The sequence below is a fragment of the Pristis pectinata genome, chromosome 7 (assembly GCF_009764475.1).
Source record: "Pristis pectinata isolate sPriPec2 chromosome 7, sPriPec2.1.pri, whole genome shotgun sequence".
NCBI lineage: Eukaryota > Metazoa > Chordata > Chondrichthyes > Rhinopristiformes > Pristidae > Pristis > Pristis pectinata.
In genome coordinates, this window is record NC_067411.1 from 27,397,430 (window position 1) to 27,419,190 (window position 21,761).

General features: G+C 41.7%; 2 protein-coding genes across 3 annotated transcripts in view; both read right to left on the minus strand.

Annotated features, from left to right (window-relative positions):
• The window catches only part of LOC127572234 (isocitrate dehydrogenase [NADP], mitochondrial-like), a 54,513-nt gene extending 40,431 nt beyond the window's left edge, over window positions 1-14,082 (minus strand). Inside the window, exons 1-2 of one of the 2 annotated variants that reach the window (XM_052019187.1) lie at window positions 13,558-13,619; window positions 13,157-13,338 (exon numbers count right to left, since the gene is read on the minus strand). In XM_052019187.1, coding sequence (XP_051875147.1) covers window positions 13,157-13,338; window positions 13,558-13,595 — 220 coding nt within the window. In that variant the 5' untranslated portion in view covers window positions 13,596-13,619. Of the gene's footprint in view, window positions 1-13,156; window positions 13,339-13,557 lie in introns of both variants that reach the window. The other variant, XM_052019186.1, reaches the window with a different exon arrangement.
• A 3,354-nt stretch (window positions 14,083-17,436) lies between these two features.
• The window catches only part of ptcd2 (pentatricopeptide repeat domain 2), a 30,975-nt gene continuing 26,650 nt past the window's right edge, over window positions 17,437-21,761 (minus strand). The window contains exons 8-10 of the mRNA XM_052019189.1: window positions 20,471-20,545; window positions 19,987-20,102; window positions 17,437-19,137 (exon numbers count right to left, since the gene is read on the minus strand). Coding sequence (XP_051875149.1) covers window position 19,137; window positions 19,987-20,102; window positions 20,471-20,545 — 192 coding nt within the window. The 3' untranslated portion in view covers window positions 17,437-19,136. The remainder of the gene's footprint in view (window positions 19,138-19,986; window positions 20,103-20,470; window positions 20,546-21,761) is intronic.

Genomic DNA, 21,761 nt, shown 5'->3' on the forward strand with positions numbered 1-21,761 from the left:
GCACCTACAAGCTCATAACCTGGGTTCTTATTCTAACAATATATAGTTCCAGGAATACAATGACTCACTAAGAGACAGAACTGTTGAAGCACAAATGGCTTAATTTCCAGATCCGAAGGAATATCTAGTTTATGTTAACATAGACATCCTGTAGTTGGTTGAAACAGTCCTGGAGCCAAGCAGCAAGGTCCTGAGCAATGGTACAGCCTCAAACAACATACCTGGGTCACACAATTGTTAAGTGCTGAGGAATCTCAACAGGTTCCTGCTCCTCTGTTCAACATGCAGAGCTTGGCTGGTAAGTTTGAGGTTTCTATATTTGTGTGGTTGGTCCTGAAATGTTGCTGGTAAACATCAGCAGCTGGATGCGAGGTGGCTGGCAAATCCTAGCCATTGAGTTTAGAGTCTAATATGAATATCCTGTTGTTGACAGTTACTTCCTATTATCACACCTATACCTTGACATTTGGCTCAAACAGGAAGCATCATCCAGACTCTGCATCCTAATCAAGAATTGAAGGAAATTACATTTAGAGAGCAGAATGTATAATGTTTGTGTCCGTGTTGCACCAGTAGGTTCCCAAATGGAAACACATATTAATGTATGTGACAATACTCCTGACCTTGCAATCTACCTTGTTATGACCTTGCACCTTATTGTCTACCTGCAATGCACTTCCCTGTAGCTGTGACACTTTACTCTGTATTCTGTTATTGTTCCTACCCTGTACTACCTCAATGCACTGTGTAATGAATTGATCTCTACGAACAGTATGCAAGACAAGTTTTTCACCGTACCTTGGTACAAGTGACAATAATAAACCAATACCAATGAGGATGAAACCATACTCTGCCCTGCACAACTTGTTCCACTGAATACAAAGATATACAAAGAAAAATATTTGCTTAACTGAGGATTTTGATCCACATGAATATAAGAAATAAGAGTCGTAAGCCACACAGCCCTGAGCCTACTCCAGTATGCAAACAGATTACGGCCAAGGAATTCCTTCACAACATTCCAACAAACAGGATGCTTCACAGTTGGGTGGGAGGTGGGGTATTTTTTTTGCAGTGACAAGGGAAGAAAAGAAAGTCAGCATTGCTCAGAGTAGTGACATTGCCCCTATTTCTGGGTGTTTTAGCACCAGCAGAAAATTTGACTCCTGATGTTTTGGAGGGATTTTCCTTTGCCACAGCACATACTTCCAGCACAAAGCTGCCTTGAATGGCATCAACTGTAATACTACATGCTAAATTTGTCCCAGGTGTGACTAGGCTGAAAATTTATAGTTCTTATTTATTCAAATTAACAATTAGCTTTACTAATCCCCTTTCCTCCAAAATCATGCCACTTGCAAAGGGACAACAGTCACATTGCAATCTTTGTCCTCACCGCGATCTGCTACCTCAAATACAACCTCACACGTGTGGACTGCTTTCTCCATAGAAGTCACAGTCACTTATTTTTATTCAAAATAAACTTTATTCATAATAAAAGACAAACTATATACAATAATACAACAGTGCAAGCCTTTACATTCTTGTGCTGCACCCAGCTTCAGTGCGTCCCTCAGCACGAACTCCTGCAGCCTGGAATGTGCCAGTCGGCAGCATTCCCCTACGGACATCTCGCAGTGCTGGAAGACCAACAAGTTTCAAGCAGACCAAAGGGCACCTTTCACCGAGTTGATGACCTTCCAGCAGCAGTTGATGTCCGTCTGTGTGTGTGTCCCCAGGAACAGCCCGTAGATCAGAGAATCCTGTTACGCAGCTGCTGGAGATGAACCGTGACAAAGACGCTTGCATCTTTCTCCACACCCTCCTTGCAAACCCACAGCCTGCAAAGAAGTGGGCAACTGTCTCGTCCCCAGCGCAGTCCTCCCGGGGGCAGCGTGCGCTGGGAGTGATGTTCTGACCATGCAGGAAGGATCTGACTGGGAGGGCCCCTCTCACTGCCAGCCAAGTAAGATCTTGGTGCTCATTGGTGAGTTCTGGCGATGAGGCATTCTGCCAGATGGTCTGGACAGTCTACTCAGGGAACCACCCCACAGTCTCCGTCAAGTCCTTCTCCTGCAGTGTCTGCAGGATGTTCCGTGCTGACCACTGCCTGATGGACTTGTGGTCAAAGGTGTTGGTCTGGAAGAAGTTTTCCCACGAAGGACAGGTAGTGTGGCAACGTCCAGCTGACTGGGGCGTTGCGCGGCAACGGGGCCAGGCCCATCCTTCGCCACACCAGGGACAGGTAGAACCTCAGCATGTAGTGACACTTGGTGCCTAGGTACTTTGGTTCCACACACAGCCTGATGCAGCCACAGACGAAGGTGGTCATCAGGATGAGGGCGACATTAGGGACTCTTTTGGCCCCATCGTCCAGGAACTTGTGCATGGCGACCCGTCAGACCCGCTCCATCTTGGATCCCCAGATGAACTGGAAGACGGCAAGGATGATTTTCAAGCCAGAGGAGCGAGGAACAGGCCACACCTGCACCAAGTATAGCAGCCCTGAGAGCGCCTCACACCTGATGACCAAGTTCTTCCCAGTTATTGAGAGGGAGTGCTGTTCCCACTGTCCCAGTCTCTGCTTCACCTTCCCAATCCATTCCCACCAATTTTTGTTGCACGCCCCAGCTCCTCTGAACCAGATCCCCAGCACCTTCAGGTAGTCAGACCTGACAGTGAAGGGGATGTTGAATCAGTCGGGCCAGTTGCCGAAGAGCATGGCCTCGCTCTTCGTGCGGTTAACTCTGGCCCCTGATGCCAACTCAAACTGGTCGCAGATATTGATCAATCTGCGAACTGACCTTGGGTCCAAGTAGAAGACGGCGACATCGTCACGCAGCTTTCTAGCCTCAGGATCTTTTGAGGTTGCTGCTGCTGATCTACCTTATGTCTCACATTAGGGTCAGCAGTCAAACTTCATACTCAATGTGAGGAGACTTCATCTTCTTTTACTTCCACTACCAAGTGCAGGCAGTAGGGAATGGGCATCTGTCCACACTGCAGGCTTTCATAGAGACAGCACTCATGTAGTATTACCCCCTATTGAGACATCCCTGGCAAGCTCCTGCTAGGAGCACCTGGCTGTAAGGGCCTTCATGGATCTTTTCCATAAAGGATATGCCCCTGTGGGCACAGTTCTTCACCAGCCTCGCTTATGGCCAAATCCCTGCCACACTCCCTCCATCATTATTACATCCCCCTGTTAGTAGCTGGAAAGAGTGCTGCTTACATTGTGTTATGTCCCTTTACGTGCTGCCAGTAGGGATCACAGCTGCTGTGCTAAATGCCAGCAGCTTTGTGAACTGATCAATAGACGAACATTTGCATGAAATCACACGGGGAAACCCAGTAACACTTTTTTGTGAACCTCACAAATGAAGTTCTTAATCTCCATGGGACTTTCACAAATGGTGTTAGGCTGACCCACAATGCCATTAGCAGGTATTAAAGCAATTTCTAGACTCATTATTCAGTCTACGCCTTATTCATTTTTCCACCAACCATCACATCCGACAATACTCCATAGAGTGGCATGTAAAAGTTTGGGCACCCCTGGTCAAAATTTCTGTTACTGTGAATAGCTAAGCGAATAAAAGATGACCTGATTTCCAAAAGGCAAAGTTAAAGATGACACATTTCTTTAATATTTTAAGCACGATTACTTTTTTATTTCCATCTTTTACAGTTTCAAAATAACAAAAAAGGAAAAGGGCCCAAAGCAAAAGTTTGGGCACCCTGTATGATCAGTGCTTAGTAACATCCCCTTTGGCAAGTATCACAGCCTGTAAACGCTTTCTGCAGCCAGCTAAGAGTCTTTCAGTTCTTGTTTGGGGGATTTTCACCTATTCTTCCTTGCAAAAGGCTTCCAGTTCTGTGAGATTCTTGGGCCGTCTTGCATGCACTGCTCTTTTGAGGTCTATCCACAGATTTTCAATGATGTTTAGGTTGGGGGACTGTGAGGGCCATGGCAAAACCTTCAGCTTGTGCCTCTTCAGGTAGTCCATTGTGGATTTTGAGGTGTGTTTAGGATCGTTATCCTGTTGTAGAAGTCATCCTCTTTTCATCTTTAGCTTTTTTACAGATGGTGTGATGTTTGCTTCCAGAATTTGCTGGTATTTAATTGAATTCGTTCTTCCCTCTACCAGTGAAATGTTCCCCATGCCACTGGCTGCAAGACAATCCCAAAGCATGATCGATCCACCCCTGTGCTTAACAGTTGGAGAGGTGTTCTTTTCATGAAATGCTGCACCCTTTTTTCTCCAAACATACCTTTGCTCATTGCAGCCAAAAAGTTCTACTTTAACTTCATCAATCCACAGGACTTGTTTCCAAAATGCATCAGGCTTGTTTAGATGTTCCTTTGCAAACTGCTGACACTGAATTTTGTGGTGAGGACGCAGGAAAGGTTTTCTTCTGATGACTCTTCCATGAAGGTCCTATTTGTGCAGGTGTCGCTGCACAGTAGAACAGTGCACCACCACTCCAGAGTCTGCTAAATCTTCCTGAAGGTCTTTTGCAGTCAAAAGGGGGTTTTGATTTGCCTTTCTAGCAATCCTACAAGCAGTTCTCTCGGAAAGTTTTCTTGGTCTTCCAGACCTCAACTTGACCTCCTCCTGTTAACTGCCATTTCTTAATTACATTACGAACTGAGGAAATGGCTACCTGAAAACGCTTTGCTATCTTCTTATAGCCTTCTCCTGCTTTGTGGGCATCATTTATTTTAATTTTCAGAGTGCTAGGCAGCCACTTAGAGGAGCCCATGGCTGCTGATTGTTAGGACAAGGTTTGAGGAGTCAGGGTATTTATAAAGCTTTGAAATTTGCATCACCTGGCCTTTCCTAATGATGACTGTGAACAAGCCATAGCCCTAACATGCTAATGAAGGTCTGAGACCTTGGTAAAAGTTATCTGAGAGCTCAAATCTCTTGGGGTGCCCAAACTTTTGCATGGTGCTCCTTTCCTTTTTCACTCTAAAATTGTACAAAACATAAATAATACACTAATCTTGCTTAAAATGTTGAAAAGAATGTTTCATCTTTAACTTTATGACTTTTGGAGATCAGTTCATCTTCTACCCACTTAACTATTCACAGTAACAGAAATTTTGACCAGGGGTGCCCAAACATTTGCATGCCACTGTATATGCAAAACAAATCCAACTATGTTAACCCAGAATATATTCAATAACTGAGAATCCTCAGCCCTCTGAAAGTTAGAGAACTAAAAAGAATTAGGATCCTCCAAGGAAAGAAATTCTTCTCAGTTCTAAATGGCCAATGCCTTATACTGACAATATGCCTCCTAGTTCCCGATTCACCAGTGGGGGAAATAGTTTTACACTCTTTCCAGTTTCACTGAGATCCAGAGATTCAACACAGCCAGCCCAGGAATCCCACTCATTGTTCTGTAAAGTCTATTTCTACTTGTGTATAAAGAGCAAGACTGCACACGATACTTGGGGAGGGAGGGAAAGGGGGGGGTCTCAGTAAAGGGAACATGGTGATTTTCTTACTCTTCTTTTCTAAACCCTTTGAAATAAAAAGGCAACATATTATCTGCTTTCTGACTACTTATTAGCACTGTGCATTCCAGGAAATGTCACACAACGATCTCCTGATCAACAATATTTATTTGTTTATCACCATTCCAAAATACCAAAATAAATAAATTCATATATTCCCTCTTTATATTTCATTTTACACCTTTGTGCCCACATACATGACATCTCTACGTCCTTATGCAGACTTGTTACAACCTCTCCTCAGTTCATTTTCCCTCTAGCTTGGTAGTAGCAACAAACATGGATACATTTACACTTTGTCCACTGCTCAAAGCCATTAATGTTAATAATGCTTGATTTTGATGACTTCTTGCCAGAATAAGAAATGGGCTTGATCAGATGGCCTGCGTTGTTAGTCCAGCATCACACTTGCACAAAACCAACCGAAACTGGTAACTTTACCTTCCTGTCCCCACCGATGCCTTTGTTGCCATTTGATTTCAGCATTTTTTGAATTAATAAATTCAGATTTCCAGCCTCCACCTGTCTTTTACGATGTATCCCACCACAGCCACAAGAAACATTATACAGAATTAGATGATTTACTTATTAAACCATGAGTAACTAATGGAATTTCACAAACTATGTGTGGTTTATGTGTGGGTGTTTGGATGCATAATTTAACTGCCCTCTACCACCACTTGGTCCTGAAGTACAAATCACAATGCCACAGAATGGATCACCTTCCATTTGAACTTTCACCTACAGAATAAATTGAAGTATCTTAACACAGCCAGGATGCCATTGTCAGAACAAGGGAATTCTAAAGCTGCTTAACTTATTAAAAACATGGAAAACCTTTAATTAAAAAAAATAAATTCCATGCAGTTCTTATCCAAACTTAGTATTCTTCGTGACGTTTCATTAGTTTGTTTTAAATAAAGGTGACAAGTGGCTACAGTGCATTATTGAGCTCTTAAGCAATCGCTAATCTAATGCCACATGAAGGAAACTGACACCTGTGGCTGTTGCCAGGATTGTGAGTCCACGATGGGATCAGACTCCGCAGCAGAAGCAAACCGGATGGTATTAATTACAGATGATCATTTTGATTCCCAAGGTAAAGGGTCACCACTGCCAACTTGTAGGAGAAAGGGAGTGAAAGAGAAATACAGACAGGGGGAGGAAAGAATGAAAGGAAGCTTGGGGGGGGGGGGGGGGGGGAGAGAGAGAGAGAGAGAGAGAGAGAGAGAGAAAAGAGAATTGTTTTATCTGATTGTTTCTCAGACTGGAGGCCTGTGACTAGTGGTGTGCCTCAAGGATCTGTGCTGGGGCCATTGTTGTTTGTTGTCTAAATCAATGATCTAGATGATAATGTAGTAAATTGGATCAGCAAGTTTGCTGACGACACTAAGATTGGAGGTGTTGTGGACAGTGAGGAAGGCTTTCAAAGCTTGCAGAGGGATCTGAAACAAATGGAAGAATGGGCCAGAAAATGGCAGATGGAATTTAATGCAGACAAGTGGGAGGTGTTGCATTTTGGAAGGACAAATCAAGGTAGGACATACACAGTAAATGGTAGGGCACTGACGAGCACGGAGGAACAAAGGGATCTGGGAGTTCAGATACATAATTCCCTGAAAGTGGCATCGCAGGTACACAGGGTTGTAAAAAAGGCTTTTGGCATCCTGGCATTCATAAATCAAAGTATTGAGTACAGGGGTTGGGATGTTATGGTGAGGTTGTATAAGACATTGGTGAGGCCAAATTTGGAGTATTGCGTGCAGTTCTGGTCACCTAACTATAGGAAAGATATCAGTAAGATTGAAAGAGTGCAGAGGAGATTTACTACAATGTTGCCGGGTCTTCAGGAGTTGAGTTACAGGGAAAGATTGAACGGGTTAGGACTTTATTCTTTGGAGCGCAGAAGAATGAGGGGAGATTTGATAGAGGTTTACAAAATTATGAGGGGTATAGACAGACTTAATGCAAATAGGCTCTTTCCACCTAGATTAGGAGAGATAAGTACGAGAGGATATGGCTTTAGGGTGAAAGGGGAAAGGTTTGGGGGAACATTAGGGGGAACTTCTTCACTCAAAGCGTGGTGGGAGTATGGAACAGGCTGCCATCTGATGTAGTAAATGTGGGCTCACTCTTGAGTTTTAAGAATAAATTGGATAGATACATGGACAGGAGAGGTCTGGAGGGTTATGGACAGGGTGCAGGTAAACGGGACTAGCGGAATAACGTTTCGGCACAGACTAGAAGGGCCGAATGGCCTGTTTTTCTGTGCTGTAGTGTTCTATGGTTCTAGAGTAAATGAGACAGACTAAAAAACAATTTAGGTGAGAATAGGTCAGTGAAGTTACAGGTATAAGATCCAGATTTCCTGGAAATAGTTGAAAGCCAACACATAACAAACCCAAATGATGCACTATGTCCAAGGTGGTGAGTATGATAAGATCTTCTGTGTATATGTTGTGGCTTCCACATGCACAAACCATGTGCTCCTGTGAGCACGTATTCACGAGAGTGCCCTCGGTAGACCCGCTCTGGCAGCAGTACCCGTGATTGGAAGTATGTTCTCAGGCCGCCGAAATGTATCATGGGCACTTTCTGATAGACATCCTCACCAGGATACTGCACTCAAAAGTCACAACAGGCAGTTTAGTCATCCTCAGTGCAAGAAGAAATGTAGCAAGGTCATTGTGATACAAATTACAAGATTACAAGTGGCTAATGTAAATTAATATAATCTGTTTCAGATACCACTGATGTGCAATGGAGAGAAAGCTCTCACCTTCAAAGGACATTGAAGTCTTTCACAGCAATGGTTCACAACCTTTTTGAGTGAAAGCTCCACACTCAAAAATACTCAAACACCCTCACTCCACCCCACAATTGCCAGATGACATCATGGACCACTCCTTAAAAGGATTTGGAGCTGTCCCAGAGATTGCTAGCATCCCTTTAGTATATAAATTAATTTAGAATGTCAATTTATATACTTTAGTATATAATTAATTTAGAAATTAATTTCTGTAAGCCTTTAGTATACAAATTAACTTAGAAACTTCACCAAATTTAATAATTTGGTGAACTTTCTAAATTAATTTATACACTAAGGGCCTGCAGAGCCCCTTTAAACTTTGCATTAAGTAGGGAGCCACTGTTTCATGAGAATATTTGCCCATATCATATGCCTTCAAAGGTAAGTATTGTACTTTGTATTCAAATTCTACTACACATCTAATTAAAAACTGGTTTAAGTGTACAGTGCAACAAAGCTTCCATTTGTGCAGCAAATTCACAGCAAATACTTCAGCTCAGCAACACAGCACAGCTGGAAGACAGTCTACTGTTAGTACAGGAGAGGTATCCAGACTCCAAGTCCATAGCCCATAGGTTATAGTTGCAGAAAGATGACAGGAGATGGTTTCTGCTGGGCACCTTCTGTAGCATCTAGTTCCAGACCCCCACAACCTCTGGGTGGAAAAAAAATCCTCAACTTCCCTCTAACCCTTCTACCAACTACCTCTCGGTCCATTTTACTAATCTCACTGCTGAAAGAAGTATGTCAATAATATACAACTCAATTAAACCTTTTCTCAATCTCCCGTCTTAAAAAGAACCACATCCTAGTAGATCTTGCCTCGTAACAATTATGTCTAGTCCTGGCAATATATTTCTTCGTTGAAACTGTGAAGCCACTCAGCAGTGCCTCTGTACCATTTCTAAATTGCTTCAAAGAGTTTAACAATATAAAGTATGATATTGAAAAAAAGGTTTAAAAAGTAGAACATTTGTAATTTTTTGTGATCAAAAATGTCAACTGTCTTTTCTTGCCTGTAGAACTTTCTTGTTCAAATGATTGCTTATATAATTTCTGGACTGCTGGAGGCCTGTTTGAATACTGGCTTCATTATCTAATGCAGGATAATCTGGTCTGTTTGTTCACCATCAGCAATGCCTCACCCAAATTTTCAAACAAACTGTTGTCATTCTCTTTTATCCACCCTCCCTTTTAACCTTATCTGCACCGACAGCTGGTATCATTTCCACTTCTGAGTGTTCAGATAAATTAGTGGTGGACTCCAGCAAATTTATGTTGAATTGAGTGTTTTCTCCTCATAGAACATTCATGTCAACGTTCACATTTTCTGCTGAAGAAGACTTAATTTGCAAAACCCCCCAAAAATAGGTTCTTTATATATTAACAAAAAAAACCCACTGAAAATATGTAACGTAATTAACATTGCAGGAAAGCATTCTAATTATAATCACCACCTTGAGCATTAACTCTTCTTTTAACAGAAGAAACAGGATCCTAGGCAAATATTTCCAGCATTCTGCTCACCAATGGTAGAAAGATGTCAGTTATTACTCATCCCTCAATACCCTGAGAAGAAGAATTTTCAGTTGCAAAGTGCAATTTACCAAACAAACTGCGGGAGGAGCTCAGTGGGTCAAGCAACATCTGTGGGGGTGGGAGGGAGGATTTGTTGTGTCCCTGTGCAATTTACCAATTTGGTTTAATTTTTTTCTTAAACTCAGCACGATCCCAATGAATTTTTGCACCAAATCAGAAGTAACAACCAACCATATTCAAAAGTTGAGAGAGAACTTGAAGACATCTGTAATGTGGTAGATTTGAAATGTGAAGAATGGAATTTCAGTTGGAATGCAGACGAAGTGTTTTCATCTAAAAGTAACTCCTCTCTCCACATGAGTTTTCTGTTTTCAATAAATCAATGTAGATGTTGTTACCATGCTTCTACCACTGATTCGGCAGATCTATGTTTGTGCAGCTGAGGCCTTTTCTGATCTTGGGTTGTGGCACATGCCAGGAACATTGAATGGTTTCTCACCTTGGTATCAGGACCATTTTGCTTACCATTTTAAATAAGGTAGGTCAAATTCAACTACAGCAAATAACATCTTCTGGATGGTAAAATACATCAATGGAGGAGGTTTACCAGAGAAAAACATTTAGTCATTTCTGGTGTGACAAAATCAGCTGTTGCAATGATTTCTCAAAATACATTTCCATACATTCCATGCGTTGAAACTGTGAAGCCACCCAGCAGTGCCTCTGATGTTATTTTCAGCACACCCAGGTCATTAGGCAAATGCCTTGCCTTTTCCCTGACAAAATCACCACCTTCAGGGCTGTTCTTATTTGGTTTATTTACTCAGTGGAGTTTGCATTCTGATGAAATTTTGACTTTTTTTAACCATGTTCGTGGTCTATTTCTGGAATGAAATGCTTCTGAGCAAATTCAATATCATTCCAGGTACTACTGCAAATATCTTCAGTGGAAACTGTTTAATCTCCCCTTATTTACACTGCACTATCACCCTAATGTCTCATCTTCACTGCATTGCTTGAAGCAAAATAAATGAATTGGACAAGGCCAGTAAAATCTAAGACACAGCCAGAATCAGACTCAGTCTGTCACATGTACATTGTAATTCAGAACAGGATTCAATGTGGCAGTCACAGATGTTCAACTGAGTAAGATTGGGCTTGGCAATCCAAGAAAACTCTTAAATTCATTTCTGATATGGTGGACACAGAATCAGATTTGACATCGCTATTCCATGCACATTCTTAATTCAGAATCAGATTTGATTTAGCACTTAAGGGCAAACTACAGAGTCAAATTTGATACGACAAATCCAGGGTACAGACTGGGTACAATGACATATGTACATCATATTTTGCTGGAAACAACTGAAATTTGCAATATGATCCATGAAAATATCAATATGCATCAAAGAAGTTGATGGTATCTGAAGCCATTCCATACAGTTTGCTGCACTGATTCACATTATCCAGTTTACACCTAGTTATTTTAATAACTGCTCTAAAACTTACTGTGACTGAGTGACTGGCTGTCCTCTATCAGCAATCTGTTTTTTTAACCCACCTGTGACTTTTTCTTTGTTAGATTGGCACAAGCTTAATTAAACATTTAGTTACCAACAGGAAGTAGATTTATCCCTTTCATTCAAAAGGGTCTGTACATTTCCTGCAAGTTTTGTTTTAAATTTTCAACATTCCTGATTAATATCATGCATGTCAGTATTTAGAAAATGCGCTGTTTTATAATACATATACTACATAAATTATACAAAGTAGTCTGTAAAGATATTAAATGTAGACATATGTAATTGTAATTAAGCCTGGCTAATTTCACGGTTGGGCATGCAGGCATAGAAAAACATTTTCTGAAAATGCTGGTCAGGTCAGTCAGATAGACTCCAGCCAGAAGCCTCTGTGAGGAGAGAGAATGGGGGTGTTGGAGATGGGGTAGCTCAGAAGTGCTAAATTGGATTCAAAACTGAGATCCATAGATTTCTGGATAATAGGGAATCAAAAGATAAGGCTTTAGATAGTGCTGCAGTAGAAGAGCAGCCATGACCTTGCTGGGTGGGGACCAGGCTGGAGAGGTCTATCCCATGCAAAAAAAATCAAACTGCTGGAGGAACTCAGTGGTTGAGCAGTACCTCCCCCTACAGATGCTGCTCCGCCAGCTAAGTTCCTCCAGGAGCAATACACAAAAAGTGCTGGAGGAACTCAGCAGGTCAGGCAGCACCCACAGAGAGAACTAAACAGTTGACGTTTCAGGCCGAGACCCTTCATCAGTTCCTCCAGAAGTGTGGTTTTTTTGCTCCAGATTCCAGCATCTGCAGTCTCGTGTCTCTCCTGGCCTACTCTTATTCCTGTTCTTACGTTCTGGAGAGCAAGTACAATATTGGAGGGATGAAGAAAGGGGACGAAGAATAAAGTAGTCAGAAATAACGCACAAACCAGCAGGCATATTTTAGAAACCCAGTAGAAAGGTGCTCCAACAAGGTAACCAACCTACAGGACTAGGCAGGAGTCCCACGAGTTGATGTTTAATCTCCAGGATACCCAAACCACAGAAAATTCAGAGGGATGCAAAAGTGACCTTTTAAAAAAATGCTGTTTCTTTGAGCACTTTTGTTTAGTGACCATGAAACAAATGCTGCAGATGTGAGGAAGAGGTGTTTGATTGGTGGTTAAGAATCATTCGATTGAGAAATGGGGAGTTTCTTTTTCTTCCCGACTTTCTCTGGAGGCGAGCCGACCAGAAACAAGAAGTGCAGAACGCAGGAGAAACCTGCTGGAATTCACGCAGAGTTAGGAACGCTATTCACAGACCGCACATTAGGCACTCAGTGGCCATATTGCATACCCACAACACAGCAAGTCAGTGTTAAAAATGGACAAAGGCATTTCCCGTGCAAAACAAAATGTTGACGAAACGTGATCTGGGGAAATCAAACAGGGCGGACAAAAGTAGAATATCTTTTTGCCATCATTACAATTGACTAAAGCATCATTGCAAAAGGGAAGGTGGAAATTGGTCTTCAATGGAACTTACAAGGAAGATAAATGGGAACCTTTTATGAGCTGCAAAAGCCAGTACAAGAAACGGAAAGGCAACTGATGGAGCCTCGTGGATTTTTACTGAGCCCAAACCATTGACAAATGAAATGCCGGGCGTCCCAGGCAACGCCAGCAAGAACTTTACGCGCAAGCAGTCACGTCGCGAATTGATACGGAGTGTGGAGTAACTAAAGTTTTCCAGGAGTTGATGTCAAGCGAGTATGGGGTTGACTCACAGTCTCTTCGCGGGACACTGCCGAGGGCTGGGAGAGCCCGGGCTCCACTCCCGATTGAACGAGGCACAATCTTTAATAACCCGGCCATCGCCTCCGGTGAGTGCAGCAGGAAGAGCCCCTCACGCAGACAGCGCGGAGCCGGCCAGTGACGTACTCCGGGTGGATTTCGGAGGAGTCCCTGGCTGTGAGTTTGCAGAGAACAAATCTGGTTTAGACTCTACGCTACCTTTCAAATCTGATTGGTTAAAAGAGATGCACCTTTGCATGTTATCATTAAGGTCCCGCAGAGATCGCCTTCCTTATTCTATCCCCACAGACAGCAACTTCCCGTGCCAATATCTTGCAAATTAAACCGGGCAGATCGAACCAAGAGCCAGCCAGCCAGAGTATAATTTTTTTACCTCTTGTGTTTTGGCTGATCAGCACCTTCAGAATGCATCTTATCATGGAATGTATGCTTCCTGACTGCATTACGTGCCTTGGCATCAGTGGTCGTCCCTCCCCTTGGCGGGACATCAGGTACCTGAGGATGGCCATGGAGGAGCCTAGGGTATCAGGTGACAGGGTAAATCTCCGAGCCCATTGCCTGACTGGTTTGTTCCATAGCTTTCCCAAAGTTGGCATAGCCCCTCATACGTTAATGAAGAGGACTTTGCTGGGTCAACGAGGCCAAGACCTGATAAAACGCATCAGATTTGAAGGTTCATGGCAACAATAACCATGTTTCTCTCTTCACAAGTCTTGCCTCAATGGCTGAGTACCTCCAGCGTTTTCTGTTTTTCTTTCTTTAACATCAGAGCACGTTTCCTCATCTATTATTGAGCCATAATATCTACACTAGCATCAGTCCAGCCTCAGAGTTTAAGAGCAATTAAATATGACAGAAATGTCACAAATGTGCTTTCTACTTTTACATTAGCAACACTATTACTAATTTTGAGCGAGGTTATGCAAATAACATTTCACAAGAACATATGTAAAAGAACAGGAAGAGACTTCCTGACTTGCATGTCTGTACATGCACTGCCAATTCCATCCCACCAACAGTCACAGGAATTCTCAGCTGTCAAAGAGCAAGAATGTAATGTTAGGCTAAATGTACTCCAAAGCTCCCGCTGACAATTAAAAAAACAGGAAACTAGCCTCTTTTACTCAGCTAATTTCTTTAACCTTTTAACTCCTCCCACAAAAACAAACTCCTGTTTTAGGATATTAAGATATTTATTTATTAGTCACATATACATTGAAACACACAGTGAAATGCGTGTTTTTGCGTTTCTGAGAACGTGCTGAGGGCATACCGCAAGTGTTGCCACTCTTCCAGCACCAACATAGCATGCCCACAACTCCTAACCTGTACGTCTTTGGAATGTGGGAGGAAACCCACACAGACATGGGGAGAATGCACAAACTCCTTACAGACAGCGGTGGGAATTGAACGTGGGTCACTTGCGTTGCAATAGCATTACGCTAACCGTTACAGTACCGTGCCAAATAAACGCCCTTCCTACCACATCTTCCCCTCACCCCTCCCTCCGCGACTCCCTTGTCCACTCACAACCCCCCCCCCCCAGCACTTATCCCTGCAACTGCACCAAGTGCCACACCTGTCCCTACACCTCCTCTCTTATCACCATTCAGAGCCCCAGACAATCCCTCCAGGTGAATCCAAGGGTGTCATTAATTGCATCCCGTGAGGCCTCCAGTACATCGGTGAGACCCGACGCGGATTGGGTGACTGCTTCGTTGAGCACCTTTGCTCCGTCCACCGCAACAGCCAGGACCTCCCGGTGGCCACCCACTTCAATTCTACATCCCACTCCCATACTGACATGTCTATCCATGGCCTCCTCTACTGCCACATTGAGGCCAGACGCAGGTTGGAGGAACAACACCTCATATTCTGCCTTGGGAGTCTCCAACCTGATGGCCTCAACATTAATTACTCTAACTTGTGGTAACCCCACCCCTTCTTTGTCTTCCCTTATTCCTGTGGCTCCCTTCCCCCATCTTGACGACCTGCCCATCTCCTCTCCTCCCCTCCTCCATCCTTTATTAAGATTTCTTTATTATTCACATGTACATTGAAACACACAGTAAAATGCATCTTTTGCATCGAGGTTCTGGGGGCAGCCCACAAGTGTCGCCACGCTTCCGGCGCCAACATAGCCCTACCACAACTTCCTAACCCGTATGTCTTTGGAATGTGGGAGGAAACCGGAGCACCTGGAGGAAATCCATGCAGACACTGGGAGAACGTACAAACTCCTTACAGACGTGGCCGGAGTTGAACCCGGGTCGTCGGTGCTGTAAAGCATTACGATAACCGCTACACTACCATGCCTGATACTCTATTCTACACTCTGTTATTGCTTTTCCCTTGTACTACCTCAATGTACTGATGTGATGAAATTATCTGTATGGATGGCATGCAAAACAAAGTTTTTCACTGTACCTGTCCACTGCCCTCTCCTACTGGATTCCTCCTTCTTCAGCCCTTTGCCTCTTCTACTTTATCACCTCTCAGTTTATTGTATCTCCCCCCCCTCCCCCACCCCCACCCACCTATCATCCCCCTCTCACCTGGACACACCTATCACCTGAACTCACCAATCACCTGCCTGTGTGTGCTCCTCCCCCTTCCCCCACCTTCTTAATCTGGCTTCTGCCCTCTGCCCTCTTCCTTTCCAGTCTTGATGAAGGGTCTCAACCTGAAACATCGACTGTTTATTTCCCTCCATGGATGCTGCCTGACCTGCTGAGTTCCTCCAGCACTTTTTGTGTATTGCTCCAGATTCCAGCATCTGCAGAATTTCTTGAGTCACCCTTCCTGATATACATAGGATAGTATAGTATAATGGTTACAATATTGGATCAATAATTCAGAGCCCTGAATACAAATCCTATCATAGCCTCTGGGTAGTATAAATAATGTAAATTAAGTACATCTAGATTTTTCTTTTTAAAATGTATGACTGTGGGGAAAAAATCTGGATCACTAATTCCTCTTAAGGAATGAAATCTGCTATTTTTATCTCACACTTTTATCTCCACATGACTCCAAACTGACTTCAGTATTAACTCATAACTGCCATTTGCAATGATCTAAGCAAGCCATTCCCTGCACCGAACCATTCCAACTAAATATTTTAAAGACTGATGGACCACCTGAACTTGATCAACACATCAGGTTTGTACAGAATGAAGGCATCCTCAGCTCAGTTGACCCAACAAAGTCCTCCTCAGGGGTTGTTCTAGCATTGGGAGGATCAGGCACCAGACTCAGAGATTCACACTTTCAGCCAGTGCTAGGCTTCTCCATTGCCTTTATCACCAAGAGGAGAGATAAATCTCTGACACCCAGACAAATGATACATCATCAGAAAGGAGTGCCCTGGTGCCCTCAACTTCAATTCTGTTCTGTTTTGATTGCTCTTTATAATATATTGGGTTATACCTTTAAATAGTACATGTCCCATGTGTTATGACATCTTATGCTATATCAAATCAGTTATTGCTGTTAGCTGAAAATCCAAAAACTGCAGATACAGAAACCTGAAATAAAAGCAGAAAATGCTGATAACACTCAACAGTTGTTCTCACGACTCCTCTGCCCCAATCCCCTTCTGCAGTTTAAAACATGTTGAATTGAAATGTTAACTCCAATTTTCTCGCTCCAAAGATGCTGCCTGACCTGCTGAGTATTTCCAGCAACTTCTGTTTTTATTTCTGTATCTGCATTCTTTCCCAGAACTTTGGCTGCAATCCTTGAATCTTATAGCCCATAATGGAATTTTCTTCTTAATCCTTTCTGCTCCTCCCATTTAAGATCTCTCCCAAACTCACCTCAAAACCCCATTTCCTCTTTGCCTTGGTGCGTTTTAAAATTACTTTTGGATAACACTTCAGATCCAACACAACTTGCTCTGGGTCTTTGGGAAATTTGGTCTGATTTGGTTACGTGGTCTTTTCAGAATGGTCATCATCCTTAAATTCATTTCCATTTGCAGCCAATATAATTTTAACTTCTTCTCTGACTGCCTTTTCCTATTATGGTACCGAATGCAGCCTGATCTTGGTCTAAAAACGAGTGAAGCCCACAGTCAAAGAGATGGATCTGATAAGGAGCCACTTGGAAAAGGAACAAAGAGCCCCGTTACAAAGGATAAAGATGGAGACTGTTAGCACCAGTGTCTGAATTGATCTCTGCTAACCTTAGCAGCTCTCATTACATGCATGGTCATGCAGTATGACAAATCAATATGGATGCCACCTGATAGCTGACCCTTCAATTTATTGTTCAGTGGTATGTGAAGGTGGACACAACAAAACAAGAAAATAGCAATTTGAAAAATTGGTCTAATTAGAGAGCATCTTACAAGCCAAATAAAGATTTTTTTTTAAACGTAAAAGCTGTTCTCTCAGGGCCAGCATATTGTCCATACATAATTTATACTTGCTTAATCCATCATATTTGTACTGCATTTGTTTGAAAAGAAACAAAAAAAAGTTTTTATACTTGAAAACAAAATCTAAATGGTCTTTCTTCACTAGATTACAAAATTCAGTTTCCTTTTAAAACATGCAGTATTCATTTTATTTCAGTTTCACACAAGGACCAGCAATCAAAATACAAAGGATGACTGCATGTGCAGAGGATACTGCAATATTTTATTGCGTATTTATAAACACTGCAGAAATTGTTACTGTACGACTTGGTTAAATTAATCACACTATTTGACAGAGGACTTTTAATGACTCAGAAGGATCAATATGTTGAATTCCACCAATTTGGATAAATGACATAACCAACTGTAAGTTGTAGTTTGAAAAATATTACCCATCGAGACAATGTATTGTTAGTCAAAGGAAAATGGGGATATCTCCTTAAGCTTATTAATTGTAACAAATATGTTGGATGAGGTAGAAGAGGCTCATTTCCGGTTTATACTTACATCAACATTTTTGCTCACTTTTAAGAAAGAATAGCTAAAATTATACCTCACCAACTGGTGATAAGGAAACATGACTCAACCAAAAGCTGTCTCTTTCTCTCTCCACTGATTACACACAACCTATGGAATGTTTCCCCAATACTTCACTTTCATGACCAAGAAATATCATTTGTTTCAATCAAAGCAGGAAGGTAGCAGGAGACAAGTGTTCCAAACCTGTTGAAAGCCAGGAAAATATTCTAAAACAAAACTACTACTACTTTCACCATTTATGAAGTATCCCTTCAAGTAAAGGAGGCTCAGCTTTGTTCTAGCTACAATAAAGACAACTGTCAGCATTGTTATAACTTCACAATATTCAAAAAAGCATGGTTGGTGACGAATCAGCTGGAATTTCATTGTGCTTTTGGACAAGTGTATGGCTTCTGATTTAAACTGAACCAGAGCATGTGATGAATTATCAGCTTCTCATTAATAAAATGTGGTAAAATATTCTCAATTATTTGCAGGGTGTACAAATAGAAAGGCAATAAGTTTGGATATTGCTTTTCCTCCCCCATCTTATCCAAGGTAAAATATTCATTTGCAACCTTCTCATAAATGAAAGCACAACTATTTCCAGTTAAGGTAACAATTACAATCTTAAAAAAATGCTCATCACCTTTCATGTATGTTTTATATTGTTTAGTGTTGCATTGAACCAAATCTTTAAAAACAGTTCTTTCAGGTGAGTGGATAGAAACCACTAATTTACAAAAGATGTAGGGATGCACATGTCCAAGGATGCATAGTCCAGTCAAGTTACTCAGACAGCAAGGCTGACCTCAGAGGTTTGAAAGTCCGTCGGCTAATTTTCCTTTGATCTAGCAAAGGGTTAAGAGGTTTCTTTCCAACTGGTGTGTGGCAGAGCATGTCGTCGAGACTCAGTGCTGTGATTTGTCCAGAATTTTCCAGTATTCCATAGATATCCTCGTACTGGCTTTGAAGCTCTGAGTTGTTCTCCACGGTTTCTTTCACTACAGCCATCTTGATGAGAAGTAGATCACAATTATTAAGGGCCTGTGATATACATGCTTTCTTATCACAAATATTAATACTTTTGTTTTTAAAAAATGCCTCCTGTTTTGCCATATTCAGTGATGAGACTAATAGCAAGCAAAGTGCATTTAATCATGTACACTAGCAATGCTCAAAATCATTCCCATGGAATAAGTTTGGTCCACAGGCTACTCTTGACTTGGCCTACTGATTGGGAGACTCCAATATTCTACCACATACAAAGCTCAAGGCATCATGAGGTGTAGATTTGGCAGCAATACACAGATGAGTGTGCCAGGGAAATGATGCCAAGGATAGCTGGTAGTGGGGGGGAGCAGAAAAAGAGTCACATGGTCGACTATGCAGTCCAGTGAATGATGGTGACGTTTTTGCAGTTGGATGGGGGTTGAGAGGTTGGTTGGGTGGATGATCAGTGGGGGAGGGTACTGCAGATGACTAATCAATGCCACATTAGATTAATCAATACCTGGCAGTTTGAGACTACATTTAACATCACTGGACAGGATTTAAGGAAAACAAAATGACCCAAGGTTCCATTAGTCCTAAAACTACAGAGGAAATCCATGTAAGTTGACAACAAGTGAAGAAAGAATTGGATATAAACAAGATTGACCTTTAAAGAAAATTATTTCTCAGGACACAAGGTTACCAAGCAAGTCGGGTATTTATCGCTCACCTGTTGTGGCAGTGGCCCACTACACACTGTGTGAAATTATTCCCCAAATATTCTTAGGCAAAATATTCTGGAATATTGACCTAAACAGTATTTAAGAGTTCAGTCAGTTAGGATATAGGTTAGTCAATTTATGTTCTTACCACTTCTTGTGAAAAAGATTACCTTCTTCACCAAATTTTGAGACACTGCTGCCAAGTGCTGCCTCCAATACAGAGATCAGGTTCTGTTGTTCTCCTGACAAAGCCAGTAGAAAGACCTGAAAAAGTATTGCAGTTACATTTGATATGGTGTTCAACAAAACATGTTCACAGTTGGTGAAAGTACAGCACATCAAAAATGTTAAAGTCCTCCACCAGATCGCCAATCAAATTCCTAAACTCAAGGTACATAAATTCACCAGAATCATACTGCGTTATGTGGTGCTGTGCACATTGGGCTGCCAATATCCAGAGAATAAAAGAGAAACTACTCTTCAGAAGTACTACTTTGGCTATAAACACCGTGAGATGTCCTGATGTGAAAGATGCTGTGCAAATGCAAGACTCTTTTCATTTCTTTGTTGGGTCTTGAATAGTGCTACTAAATGAGTCCAAATCTTTCCTGAACAGTAACAGAGATACTTACATGAAGATTATGACAAATGTTGCTGGCTGTGTGTATAATCCGTGAATAGATTGACCGAGCATTTTCAATATCATTCTGCAATATGAGATAAAGAAAACATTAGCTTTTACATAAAAACAAAGAATCGTCCAAAGGCATTATATCAAATTTGCAGTGATGCATAACAGATATTAAGTCGATTCAAACTTATCTTTTGTTACTGAGGAATAATACAAATGAAGCATTTTCCATCTTAAAGAAAGCTACATTGAAAACAGCATTTGAAGTTAAAAATAAGGTAATACACCACTGCAAAAAAAAAATACTCAGATTAATAACTTACTCAGATTAATCTCTGACAAGGCCCTGCACTGTAAATTTTGAGAGATTAATTATTTAATATATTTTATAATATCGGGATATAATATTTTATAATAATTATAATAGATTAAAATTATAATATTGGGATATTGTTTATGAAACAAGATAAATTTTTAAATAAAACTTACGACCTTGTAACATATGGCAGTAGCGTACACATACTTGGAAGACTAAAAATTTTGTACCACTGAAAGCTCATTTGCATTCCCTAATCCCAATTGGCAGCATTTGATACGTTGTATTAATAAAATCCTTCATCCTTGTCCTCCTTTCCCCACTGGCAGAATTATAAAATCCTGACTGCCATTCAGTTCTGATTGACTGAGCTCAAGTACTTTGCCTGCTCCCTCACTGATTTGAGTCAAAGTCCTGGAAAACGATACTTGACAAAACTGGGGGAACAGGTTCACATGGATTGCAGTGGCCCACTCCTATCACTTCAAAGATAACTAGTGGGGGTCAAAATGCTGGCCATGCAAACAACCCTAGTGTCCCGATTATATTTTTCTTTAAGCCAATCTTGCCTGTGCATCGGTAGCAAGTGTCAGCAGGTTATCTGACTGTGGGGAAGGACAAAGGTTGATTTCAATTGTATTCCTGCTGTGGTTCTGGGTCAAGTGGAACTTCAGCTCATTATATTTTTCTCTAATTCTGCCCCGATGCGCTCACATTAACCGTAGTATCAAACTGCCAGGTCTTTATTCATCTAATACCGCACAGGATAGAGTCAAATCAGGAGAATGAGTAAAGGAGATACATATTCATTATTTAAAACAAAATAGCTTACAAGATCTGGGTATCATGGCAGGAACAGCATTTGCTGCCCATCTTTGTCTCGTGGGAAAATAGAACCACCTTCTTAACCACTGCCATCCTTATGGCAATAAAACCTTCACAATGCTGTGAAATCCAGTGGTCACCTCAGGGATCT